The sequence below is a fragment of the Moschus berezovskii genome, chromosome 9 (genome assembly GCF_049115385.1).
Source record: "Moschus berezovskii isolate FMDL1 chromosome 9, NW_MosBer_1.0, whole genome shotgun sequence".
NCBI classification, from domain to species: Eukaryota; Metazoa; Chordata; class Mammalia; order Artiodactyla; family Moschidae; genus Moschus; species Moschus berezovskii.
Genome location: NC_142468.1, coordinates 48297143 through 48311393, shown reverse-complemented (window position 1 = coordinate 48311393; position 14251 = coordinate 48297143). Strand labels below are relative to the sequence as shown.

Genomic DNA, 14251 nt, shown 5'->3' with positions numbered 1-14251 from the left:
TGTTCAAAACTTGGTATAATGCTAGATTCACGGTATATACTTCTGCATCTCACTGTATCTTTCTCTGATGTGGGGATTTCACCACAAACATATGAGTCCATGTAATATTTTAAAAATAAGGATATTAAATACCCATTGAGACTCAAAGAATAATGGGAAATTTTTGCAAAATTATAGAGAGAAATGCTTGAAGGCAAGTAAATAAATCTCTCTGGCTTTGTCAATCTTGACTGGCTTTTCGGTGTGGTCACATTTTTTAATAGATGCTAATAAATAATAAATGGTACTATAGAAAAATACAATTCTTATAAGAAATGAATAACAATAACTTATTCAAATAAGGTAATCTCTGAAAAAGGCTGTCAATGCTTGCTTACTTGCAGGAAATTCATTGTCTCAGATGTATTTTTACTAACTGGTTTTGATATTATATCACCTGTCCATAAAGATGTTATGCCAGATAAATCTGATCCCATAAAATATTAATAAGTTGGGCATACTTACAATAACTTACATTATAAAGTTCCAGAGGATGAAGTAATATAGAATATGTAAAAATCTGAATTAATCCTTGCTTAATGAATTAATTCTAAATCATAGTCACATGCAGAAAAGAAATTAGTTTCCTTCATTGTTCTATGTTCCTTGATTTTGTGTTCTTTTAAGTAAGGTAGTGATTTGTTAATATTTCTGTACAGGATTGCTGAATTTACTCATTAATACTATTATTTCAAATGACACTTTACCTATGGATCCAATCTGCTTTCAAACTAATACATGAAACAATGAAAAGACCCAGGATTTGAAATGAAAACAAAACATTGGAAGCAACATTCTAGTAAAATATGGGAAAACAGTTTTATAAAATTTTCAGTTCTGCCTAGAAGAGAAAATAGTCAATATTCTTTGAAATAAACCGGACCAATGTTTTCTTAGGTCATTCTCCCGAGGTAATAGAAATGAAAGCAAAAATCAACAAATGGGACCTAATCAAGTGTACAAGCTTTTGTACAACAAAGGAAACTATAAACCAGACAAAAAGCCTACAGAATGGGAGAAAATATTTGCAAGTGATGCAACTGAGAAGAGTTTAATTTCGAAAATATACAGTCAGCAACAAAAAACCCCAAACAACCCAACTGAAAAATGGGCAGAAGAAACAGACTTTTATGGTTAGCAAAGGGGAAAGATGACAGGAATGAATAAACTGAGTCTGGGATTTTCATATACACATTACTAACATAACTGATAGGGACCTACTGTATAGCACAGGTAACTCTACTCAATAATCTAAATGGGAAAAGAATTTGAAAAATAATGGATATATGTATAACTGAATCACTTTGCTGTACACCTGAAACTAACACATTGTAAATCAACTATATTCCAGTATAATTTTTTTTTAATTTAAAAAAAGACATAGTACATGTACATAATGCAGCAACATGGATAGACTTAGATATTATCTACTAAGTGAAATAATCTGAAAGACAAAGATTATAACGTGTCACTTATATGTAGAATTTAAAATATGGCATAAAAGAACCTATCTACAAAAGAAACAGACTCACAGACACAGAGAACAGACTTGTGTTTGTCAAGGGGGAAGTGGGTAGAGGAAAGATGGATTGAGAGTTTGGGGTTAGCACATTCAAACCACTATATATAGAGAGTGGATAAACAATAAGATCCTACTGTCTATCACAAGTAAATCTATTCAGTATCTTCTGGTAAACGCTAATGGTGAGGAATTTTTAAAACAATGTGTATATATGTATGTAAAACTGAATCATTTTACTATACAGCAGAAATTAGCACAACATAGTAAATCAACTATACTTCAATTAAAAAATGGTAGTTCTATATTATGGCTATAATGTTCATCTTTTACATAACAATATAGAAGACTTATTGCTCAGTAATTCAAATAATAATAACTAAACAGACCAATAACTTTCAAATCTCAAAGAACAATAATAGAAAAAATATGTTTAAAAACTAAGTTGTTTTTCTATCACCTATGAACAACAGTATTCTATTTTTAGTCCTTTGGATTATTTCAGTCTTAATGAATTAACACTTTCAGGACATTTTATTCATAATATGCTTTTAGTTTATTGTAATCAAGAGAATTCACTGAATTGAAGAAATTTTGAGGCCACTAAAGGGATATAAGTGCTGTGGTTTCTGAGGATCCAGTCTCTCTCTCACTTAGTGTTCATAAGATTTGAATGGGGTTGACAGCACTCCTCAGCTCAGGTGTGGGTATGTGAATTAAGCCCAGTGGCATATGTCATCCCCCAGGCCATGGTGGTTGGCTTGGAAATGGTGATGATATTGCATTAGCACTGATGATGTGCCTGTGGACTTTGTTAGAATTTCCTGCATCAAGGTGGGTGTTCTTTTATATAAAATTTCAAGTTCAAAAATGTTAGATAGAAGCAGAGAACTGTCTTACAAACAGGAAAGGAGGATTGTTAAGGCAGTAAGTCAAACAAGGGAAGAACAGAGTTGAAAGAGAGTAACTGGCTTCTGTAACATTGTTTGACTTCCTAATCAAGCAGTGATGGAAACCAGAGTTAGCCCAGAACTGTAAAATTTCATGGAGCTATAAATTCCTTCCTTGCTTTTGTTAGTCTGGCTTTCCATCACTTGAAACTGAAAAAGTTATAGCTGATAAAACATTCAACTCAGGAAGCTGAAGCTGGAGGAGATGCAGTATCTGTTTCCTGCTGTCACACAGATCTACACACACTGCCAAGGCCATTTCTTTTGTAATAAGCCACTGTGATGTTTCACTTTTCCAGGTTTTCTATGAGAAACTTCAATGCTGTATAAATCCATTTTCAAAAGAGGGGATAGAAATCTCAGGGAGGTAATAAGAGGGATCAAGAAAACGATAGAGATCCAAGATCCAAAACAATAGTTTGACAATGACATCTGTCTTCTACTTTCCCTCTGAACCACCAACATCACTGAATACTTGTAAGAAACAATCTCATGTGATGGTTCTGTCTTCTAAATGGATTATCGGCTTTTAACATTTTTTCTGATGAAGGGGACAACTGCCATTATAGGGCACCTATTTCAACTCAGTAAGCAAATATGCAGTCATATGGATGATCTTTCCCTTGTTGTGCACACACAAAACAGCCCTGATGATATGTAACCCTGAGCTGCCAGCCTGGGAGAGACACAAGAGAATGCCCTCTGTGAGTGGAAACAGGCATACTCTTTGCAGTTACCATGCAAAGATAATGAATACATTATCATCACAACAATCCTATGAGCCAAGATTTGTAAAATCTCTGGATTTTACAAATGGCAAATCTGAAAATTAGACATGTTCAGTACTTTGGCCAGTATCACATATTTAGAAGCAGCTGAGGTAGAACGTGGTCAGTATCTGGAACCTACCCCCATGCTATACCATATTCTCATAGGTAGAAATAGAACAAGAATATATATTTCAACTACAGGTACAATTTTGGCCTATATGTGGTCCATTGATAAATGAATGTATAAAAATGTGGTATGTACTTACAAATACAATATTATTCAGCCTCTAAAAGGAAGGAACTCTTATTATATGCTACAACATTGATGAAACTGCAGGACATTATGCTAAGTGCAGAAAGTCCATTACAGAACAACAATATGTATTTTAACCAGTCAAATTTCTACTCTAGAGGGAAAAAAAATCTGAGGTTCCCCAAACAACTGCAAAGTCCTGTGACTCTCAAGCAATAATAAAGGGTAGGATTGTTTATACAGCAAATCCTTGTTATAATGGGGTTGATTATCTTGACAAGCTCAATGTCTGCTTTGATAAGTTTATTTTCCTGCATTAGGTTTCTTGCCTGAAGAGTTCTCTAGACTTTACTGGCTTTCTGTGGAGCACTCTTTGCCTTTCTTCACACAAAGCCAGTTCACTATAAAAATGAAAATATGCTCTCTAATTTATTTCAAAAGCAGTAATCCTTAATGCTTCAACACAGTTAAAAAATTCCCAGCTGCCCTATGAACTGGAAAATACAAATATATACATACATATATATATATATATATAGGGTGTGGGGAGAAGAAGAAAGCACAATTCAGTCCCTCCATTTTACTCTGATTTCTTCTTAAAACAGATTGTGAGATCTCAGACACACATCCTTAAGTCCTTCTGTATTAGATACCACTACTAATAGGAGGCTGGTTTCTCACAGAACTGTAGTCAGTACATTACCTTTCACAGACATATTCTTATTACCTTCAGTTTGGAGAGTTGTCCCAGATCTTTAGCTGCAATGAAAATCATCTGGGGTCCCTAGGAACACACAGAAAAGGAGAGAGACAACTTGTAAGATCTTCAGTAACAAAGCAGAAATGTAGTCAATAGACAGTGTTCTCTATTTTACTGATTATGTTTGTGACTTTTATTTCATATGCCCTAAATTGGTCTATTTTACAAACTGGATCTGGACTCCTAGCAGATATCTAGGGTTGTATCTGGCAATACAACTGTCCTCACAAGCACCCCACTTCTGGAAGTTTCAGTCTGAGTTACTGAGTGAGTTACTGCTCTGGCAGCCAGTTTAGTGTATAGTGTGGATTACATCAGTGAGCTTACCTTTTATTTATTTATTTGTAGCAGAGGCAACTCCTTCCCTCCACTCCCTACCCCTTAAAATAAATTACACAAAATTTCAAGATCCAGAACTGAAGAAGGTGGAGCTGGTCCTCCTGACATGCCATCCAAACTGTCAGAACCCTGCCTTCTTAACTCCTTCCTTAGCCAGAGGTTTTTCCCTAGCACCTCAAGGCCCCGGGGAAAGCTGAAAAAACATCAGAATAAACATTGGAAGCACTACTAGAATACTCATTAGTAGCCTAGAATGTAAATAAAGTGTGAAAGTAAAGCAACCCAGGTTGCCCTGACAACCTCCCCTATTGGCCAATTAAGTGAAAGCTACCTGATGTTAAAGAAATGCATTATATATTATAGGAGAATAAGAGACGTAAGTGTGTATGTTTCTAAGTGTGATTTGGCTACCCATATGCGTAGGCTATGATTATACCACATACTCATGGCATGAAGTAAAACTCAAAGTAATTTATATTTAACACTCACTGTCTGCTGGTAAATGAACAAACATATGAATCTTTGCACTTTGGAACAATCTGCAAGAAAATATTTTATGTATAATTTCACTGGCTAAATTTCACTGAGTGTGCATGATTAATGGTGTCAATATATATATTTTAGTTTATAATTACTCATTATTTACATCAACTTGTCTTTCCTCAGTCACAGAAGAAAAATTATTCTATAGCAAGTGCTTGTTAGGGTTATTTCTTTCTTTGCTTGGTTCAGGATATGTGAACTGAGTTAGCTGGTGTATGCAGTTGATCACTGTCTGACTTTGCTGTCATTGATCTTTCTGGTTCTTTTTTATTTCACTGTGTCTGATACAATCACATCCATCAAATCCACTAAAATATATCACCTATATTTACCTCCAAGTGCAAAGGTGATTGATAAAAGCAAAAGGTTAAAAAAAATTCCAGATAGCAGGGTTAGATTTATCTTCTTAAACTGTAAAATTGCAGGAAGAAACACAGCAAGCATATTCCAGCATATATCTGTTTCTCTGGGGTGAGGTTTCATAATAAAATTAAATAAAAAATGATTTGTGTAGACGAGATAGCCCCCTAAGTTGGGCTTTGACACATTTTTTTTGAGATAAAGTTTGAAACATCAAGCAAGTGTGAAGTTTGACTACTATTTCCACTATTTAAAAATGATTTGTAGTAGGGGTGGTGGAGAGTTGGATTGAGAGCTGGGACTAGCAGATACAAACTACTATATATAGAATTGATAAACAACAAGGTCCTGTTGTATAAGACAGGAAAACTATATTCAACATCCTGTAATAAGCCATAATGGAAAATAAAATTGATTCATATAAGGAAATGTCATTGGAATGATCCTTGCTAAGCCATTGCATACTAAACCCTTTTCCCCAAAATGAATTTAATTACTATTTCATCAGGATCAAAACCATTCATTGAAACAAAAACCAATTAATGGGTTATTGGAAGTATAATCAAACATGAGTTTGAATACTTACTGTTTGATCTGTCAGAGGAGGGAGAACGATTTGTTTTTCTATTTTGTTAAGAACTAGCTTCCATAACTCTTTCAATACTCGCTTCAGGACTGTTTTCTCACAGATCTTTGCTGAAAGACTTAATCTGAAATAAAATACATAATCGCTTAGGAGTCTCTCATTGAGGTATCACCTTATTTTACTGATCACACATTCACATTTTTCAGGGCTGAGATTCAGATACCTGAATAGGCCTTTATAATTTTCAGATGCTAAATTTCATTTACTGAAAAAAAATACATAATGTAAAAAATCTGTTTCATCATATTTCGTATAATTCATTGTTTGGTAGAAAATGAATTCAGAGGATTTCTTTTCTTAAATCGCTTCCCAAATTGACATCAAGGCTCCCAAAGTACATGATTTTTTCCTGCGTTCCAGGGTTGTTTTTACTGCACGCCCCATGTTCATGGTACAGGCCGAATACCAAAGAAACATATTTTCATCACAAACTGGCATTGGATCTGCACAATGACATGGCAAACATGCATATGATTCACTCAAAAGCAAAATTTACTGCTATTTTTTTCCAATTTTCTTGAGATATTGATATATAATATTGTGTAAGTTTAAGGAGTGCAAGACAATCATTTGATAAATGTACATATTGTGAAATGATCACTACAGTAAGTTTAGCTAACATCTATCACCTCACAGAGTTAAATTGTTTGGCTTGTAGTAAGAACTTTTAACATTTACCCTTAGCAATTTTCAAATACATGATACAGTATCAGTCAGTCAGTCAGTCAGTTCAATTGCTCAGTCGTGTCTGACTCTTTGCAACCCCATGAATCACAGCAGGCCAGGCCTTCCTGTCCATCACCAACTCCCAGAGTTCACTCAAACTCATGTCCATCGAGTCGGTGATGCCATCCAGCCATCTCATTCTCTGTCGTCCCCTTCTCCTCCTGTCCCTAATCCTTCCCAGCACCAGAGTCTTTTCCAATGAGTCAACTTGTTGCATGAGGTGGCCAAAGTATTGGAGTTTACTCATTCCCAACAAACACAAATTTGTTCTCTGAGTTCAGATTTTCTAGATTCCCAACTGTGATAGGCTTAAAGTATTTACCAATTCTTCTCATGGTGAGATAATGATGGTAATGTCATTGAGCGTTTATATAACACTTTAGAAACCTCTTCTGCAGTTATTTCTGGGATTAGTATATCCATTTCAGAAATCAAACATCAGCTCAGAGAGGCTAGAGGGACTCATCTAAGGAAGTGAAGCTAGTGAGTGAGGGCTGAGATTCAGCAGGTTGTCCAACAGCCCATGCTACCCTTGGTAAACGCACTTGTGCATAAAGGCCCAGCAGTATCTGAAGGCACAGTGCTGCACAAAGATTTATGGAAAGTACCATAACTTCCATAACTTGGCACTGAACTCTGAGACTCTTTTAACAGAAGTTTATCAAACCTGTTGTACAGAGTGCCAAAGTTGGATCATATATTTCAGGGTAGCCTAATGAACTTTCTATAGTGTTACTAAGTACTCTGAATGGTTGGATGCAGAAATTACAAACTGGGATCTGATAGAGACAGAATTGCCTTTTAAATATTTAAATATATAATTAATACTAACACTTAACGAATTAATATTTAAAGGCATGTGATGTTTGAGAAGCAAAGGAATAGATTTCCCAAATTCATTTTCACATAGAAGTTTCTCTCCTAAGACTGCTGTGTGTAGAACCTAGTATATAAAAGTACATGAAAGTGACCTACCCTGGAAGAAGGGGAGAGCTGGGGGGCCCTGGAGGCATAGCTGTGGAACTCTGTAGCCCCACAAGTTTGGAACCCATTGTTCAGAGGCGGTAGTTCTAGCTTGCTAGTAGATGGACATGGGGTAGAAACCAGATGATATGTCACGAAAAAACAACAGAACCTATCCTCAGAGAAATTCTTTGGATGATCTGGGACACAACAAATCTGCCAATTTTGCCACAGCTGTGTCATTTCCATTTGCTAAAGGTCTGAGTTTAAAAACTGATCTTGTTTCTATGGTCAGCTCATATACTTGGTGTGCTATCTAACTCTATTTAAACTGGGCTTGAACCAATAGGAATAAAATTGTTGACATGTTTGCAGCTCTGCATGGGATTTCTATTAGCTGAAAATGGCCTTTATAGCTTGTTTTATAGAGTAGTGAGGTCTTAGTGGGGAAAATGAAGCATAAAGAAATACAGTGTTGTATAATATTTAGGGAGGCTATACAAAGAGAGCCTGTACATTTATAATATAACACAGTTTTTAAGGGGATCATCTCAAAACCACCTTGAAGACTTTTGGCCTTAATCATTCATTTTAAATAACAAAAAATAGAGGGGAAATCTAGCAATTGCTTCCTTAATTTAGTCAGAGTTAACCAACTTGGTAATGTAAGTGAACACATATATTTTGGAACCTGAACTATTTTGACTGATCACAGAACCAATTAACCAGACAATTATCAAATGTTATGTATACTTGCTAACAAGAGAGATATCTTGCCATACAGTTGACCATATTTTCATAAAAATGTATCCAGCTGTTTTTCCCTCCCCCTGGAATTCCCATCTCCCATTTTCATACATCCAAACCCTATCGGCCTTTAAAGAAGACCTAACACAAATGATATTTCTGCTGATCATCTGAATAGGAGACTACTGTATTATCCCTTATTGCATTTATCTGCTATACTTTTCTTTTTTCTTTCTAAACTGTTAGTTCCTTGAGAACAGAATTGATATCTGACTTTTAAAAAGGTCCTCTACTAAATAGATTTATGGTTATACATTCTGTATTAGCCCCCAAATTTCCAAGCTCTCCATGCCTATCTCTTCCTCAATTTTTAAAATCTTACAGATTTTTAAAGTTCACTGAAGTTTTTCTATTTTTATAGTCTCTTTCTACTAAGAATGTGAGGAAGTTACATATGATGATATAATAAAGTATAATTAGATATAGAAGAGACTATTTTAAGACTGACTAAAACAATAATTGAAATTTATTGAAAAGAAGGGCCAACCTAGTTTATGTATTAGCTCTGTTTTATGGATGCTGAAATGGATCCAAAGTCCCTTAACTAGTAATACTGGAGTGGGTTGCCATTTCCTTCTCCAGGGGATCTTCCCTACTGAGGGATCAAAGCTGCAACTCTTGTGTCTTCTGTATTGACAGGCAGATCTTTACCACTATAGCACCTAGGAAGCCCTAGTAGGTAACAGTACCAGGATAATTTAAAACTTTCTGTATGTTTTACAACTCTTGGTTACAGCATATGCAAAAATAAATAGCTCTGCCAGTGATAAATGATGTACCTCCAAACAGAAGGCATTCTGGTAGTTTTAAGAGGCTCAGGATTGCTTTATCCTGCTCTCCACTCACCACCACAGTCACAACTAAATGGTAGTTTCTGTGAATCAATTGTCTCATCCATAGAAAAGAGTCATGACAAAAATTTCAAGGGGTTGTTAGGAAACTAGGTGATAAGAGTAAAAGTGTCTATTAAGAACCTAAAGATATGAAAATGCCTTTTTCTCTTTCTTCCTCTTCTCTCCCTCCTTTCTTCTAATATTTTCTTCTACACCACTTGCCTACCTATTTCTTGCTAAGCTACCTAAATACCTATTCACCTCTCTTCTATATATTTCATAGCAAACAGAAAATAAGAATTTTTCTAACAAATACTAAAGTTAAAGTGATAAGAACATAGCCTTATTTATGCAGTAAGGTTATAAGCAAAGGGAAATGAAATTAAAGTAGAAGTTATTAACATATAGTAAAGGTTCTTACAAATTCCTTCTTTGCTGTTCTTATCTTTAACAATGTATCCTTCTTATTTATCTTGGTCTCACTGGTATTAATTAATTTGTCACAACAATATTAAATGAGGCAATATATGTAAAGTAGTAGATATTATGCTGGTCCCTTGGTAGGCATTCAAAATTATGTTCTCTTTTTCTACTTTCAGTACTGGTTTCAAGTATTACCATTGAAGAAATCATACTCCTTGTTTTGGATCAGTGGTTTCCAATTTTGGACACATTTGAAAATATAGGTGCCTACTTCAAACTTCCAAAATTAGAACTTCTAAGAGGAGGGACCAAATAGAAAGGGAAACAAGCCAACCTTTTCAGTTAAGAACACTATCTTAGTTGGTCATAAAAGCCTCCTTTCCCACCCATTCGCACCACTACTGAACTGAAATCTCCATGGAGTCAAGTACTTTGACTCTCCATCATCACTGTCCAGTGTCTAGATTATAGAGTTTGATGCAAATGGACACTAAGTAAATAGTTGCTGAAGGTGGGACAAGGCACCTTGTCTCTGAGCTGAATTAATTCTAGTCATATTTGTGCTATTGTCTTCTTCAGCAGGTTTCTGACATGAACTTGGATATTCTGGACTCATTTCTATATATCTCCATGTCCAAATGTTATCTGAGAAGCATGAAAATCCTAATCTCTCTGTGCCTCAGAATAGCAGCCTCCTTAGTTACTAATACTTATTTCCTCTCCATTTTTCCTTTTCTGTACATAGTCATTCCTTCTATTTTCCTATCTAGTAATGAATTAAGAGCTGTTTTTTTTTTTTTTTAATGAATTGATCTATTTCTGTAGAAGCCCTTTAAAACTGTCCTACATAGAGGAAAACTATTTCCCCCCCTCCCCCGCCTCAAATCCATATCTACTGAACTTAGGGCAGTGAATAAAGAGAAAATGGAGTAGAATATTTACGTTTTGTCCAAGAAGTCCATGAGAGGTCTTAATACAATCTCTGCATCCATTGCTGCACTGTTCTTATTAGATGTAGTATTTCCATTTGCTCTCATTTGATTTAGTTCGAAACTCATTTGTTTTATGCACCCTTCAATGATAAGCTGGAAACTGAAAATAAAGAATATAAATTATGGAATAAAAGCAAATAATTATGGTTTCCTTTGCCTGTGTCTGTTAAATTCACCCCAGGGAGTTTGATTTGTTTCCAATGGCATGATTTCCTTTGCTCCTTAGTTTTCAAACTTATTGTTCAGCTTCAAAGTTTTTTGTTGCAATGAAAACTTACTTGGAACCCTTATACGTAAAGAAGATAAGAAAGATGCTTTTCGGGTTGAATTAATTTGAGTGGGGGATCATTCGGTCCTCATCTCTCCCAGTAAGAGCTGAATTTCTCAAAGCATTGTTTTAAATAACATTTTTTTTTACTGACTTTTAACAGTTGGTTACTCCTTCTTCAGTTAGCCTCTGGGACTCAACACTCTCTTGGCTTTCCTCCAATCTCACTGGCTGCTCCTCTTCCATTGTCTGGCCTCTACCTCTACCCTGGCTTCGCATATTAAAACACAGAATTCCTGGGTAGTTTTAATTTCAGAGAGTGAAGATTTTTCTTTTTTTTAGTGTAAGTATGCCCCATGTAATATTTAGGGTATATTTATACTAAAGGTTGCGTATTTTTATATGGAGTTAAAATTTGATTTGACATATGCTATATTTTATCTGGCAACCCTACATTGGCAAGCCAACTTCTAGGCTCAGTCCAGTATTAACAAACATTAACTCTATGAGAGGAGACAAGTTGTAAAGGTAAGCACACTGGAAAGTGGGCGTGGATAAATCAAGGCATAGCTTAAATAAAAGCACTTAGTTTGCACCTAGGATATTTCATAATCTATGAACACTCTGAAATAAAACTAGACAAAATCATCCTTAAATTTTACTACCACAAGCAAATTAATCATTTACTTAACATTTAAAGTATAGGAGATAGAAATTTAAGACAACCTTTGGCTCTATAGAGAAAGTACTATAAAGGAACGATGAAAGAAGCATTGAAAGTAATAAAAGCAAAGTTTACTCCTTTTACCTTTTGTGTAATGATTTAACTAAACATTTAATGACGAGAACTTAGCTAAATATTCTGAAACCAGAAAAGCTGCTTATGAACAGTTTGTAGGACAAACTCATCTTTGTAGCAAAATAAAAAATGTATAAATAGAGGTGACAAGCCTAACAAGGCTGGTGATAGCTGGTTGTTCAAGAAAAGAATGTCAGTTCAACTTTAAAAATTACCAAAAAGTTATAAATTTTAATGCATTTTTAAATGTTAATCTAAAAAGGTATAGCTTTTTAGAAACCTTATCAAAAGAGTAAATAAACACCTTCAGTTCAGTTCAGTCGCTCAGTCGTGTCTGACTCTTTGCGACCCCATGAATCACAGCATGCCAGGCCTCCCTGTCCATCACCAACTCCTGGAATTCACTCAAACTCATGTCCATCGAGTCGGTGATGCCATCCAGACATCTCATTCTCTGTCATCCCCGTCTCCTCCCACCCCCAATCCCTCCCAGCATCTAAAAGCAGCCACCAAGTACAGGAAGCATAGAGAGTCCCAAACCCAAGGAGAAATATGCCAAAACACACACTAATCAAACTAACAAAAGTTATATTCAAAGAAAAAATATTAAAAGCAGCAAATGAAAAGCAACAAATAACATACAAGTGAACCCCCATAAGGTTATCAACTGACTTTTCAGCAGAAACTCTGCAGGCCTTAGGGAGTGGCAGAATATATCTGAAGTGATAAAAGGGTAAAACCTACAACCTAGATTACTCTATCCAGCAAGTATCTCATTCAGATTCGATGGAGAAATTAGAAGCTCTACAGAGAGGCAAAAGCTTAAAAGAACTCAATACCACCAAAACAGCCTTACAACAAATGTTGAAGGAACTCTAGGTGGGAAACATAAGAGAAGAAAAAGGCCTACAAAAGCAGACCCAAAACAATTAAGAAAATGGTAATAGGAACATATATATACGGCTTCCCTGGTGGCTCAGACAGTAAAGAATCTGCCTGCAATGCGAGAGACCTGAGTTCAATCCGTGGGTTGGGAAGATCCCCTGGGAGGAGGGCATGGCAACCCGCTCCATTCTACTTGCACAGAGAATCCCCATGGACAGAGGAGCCTGGCAGGCTGCAGTCCATGGGGCTGCAAAGACTTGGACATGACTAAGCATGCATATGAAAAATTACCTGATATAAATTGATTAAATGTTGTAATCAAAAGACACAGACTGGCTGGATGGGTTAAAAAACCAAGACCTACATATAAATGCTCTCTGTAAGAGATCCACTTCAGATAGAGACACACAAAGACTGAAAGTGAGGGGTTGGAAAAAGATATTTCATACAAATGGAAGTAAAAAGAAAGCAGAGTAGTAATACTTATATCAGACAAAATAGACCTTAAAATAAAGTCTGTTACAAGGGACAAGGAAGGATACTACATAGTGGTCAAGGGATCAATCCAAGAAGAAGATATAACAATTTTAAATATTTATGTACCTAACATAGGAGCACTTCAATACATTAAAGGAAATGCTAACAGCCATAAAAGGGGGACTAAACAGCAAACCAATGATAGTGGGGAAATTTAACAACCCAATTATACCACTGGACAGATCACCCAGACAGAAATTAAAAGTAAACACAAGCTTTAAATGACACACTAGATCAGACAGACTCAACTGAAATATACAGGACACTCCACCTGAAAGCAGCAGAATACACTTTATTCTCAAGCGTACATTGAACATTCTCCAGGATACATCACATCTTGAGTCACAAATCAAGTCTTGATAAATGTAAGAAATTTTAAGTCATAACAAGCATCTTTTCCAACCACAACACTATGATATTAGACATCAATAACAAGAAAAAAACCTGTAAAAAGTACAACAGTTAGAAATGGATATGGAACAACAGACTGGTACCAAATAGGAAAAGGAGTACGTCAAGGTTGTATATTGTCACCCTGCTTATTTAACTTATATGCAGAGTACATCATGAGAAACGCTGGGCTGGAAGAAGCACAAGCTGGAATCAAGATTGCTTGGAGAAATATCAATATCCTCAGATATGCAGATGATACCACCCTTATGGCAGAAAGTGAAGAGGAACTAAAAAGCCTCTTGATGAAAGTGAAAGAGGAGAGTGAAAAGGTTGGCTTAAAGCTCAACATTCAGAAAACTAAGATCATGGCATCTGGTCCCATCACTTCATGGGAAATAGATGGGGAAACAGTGGAAACAGTGTCAGACTTTATTTTTTGGGGGCTT

At 35.7% G+C, this 14251-nt stretch overlaps 1 protein-coding gene across 2 annotated transcripts in view; it reads right to left on the bottom strand.

Annotated features, from left to right (window-relative positions):
* UNC13C (unc-13 homolog C) overlaps window positions 1-14251 on the bottom strand; it is a 691503-nt gene that overhangs the window by 89796 nt on the left and 587456 nt on the right. For both annotated transcript variants that reach the window (XM_055436715.2, XM_088839621.1), the window contains 3 exons: window positions 10874-11023; window positions 6120-6243; window positions 4259-4315 (listed from right to left, as the gene is read on the bottom strand). In XM_055436715.2, the coding sequence (XP_055292690.2) occupies window positions 4259-4315; window positions 6120-6243; window positions 10874-11023 (331 nt within the window). The remainder of the gene's footprint in view (window positions 1-4258; window positions 4316-6119; window positions 6244-10873; window positions 11024-14251) is intronic.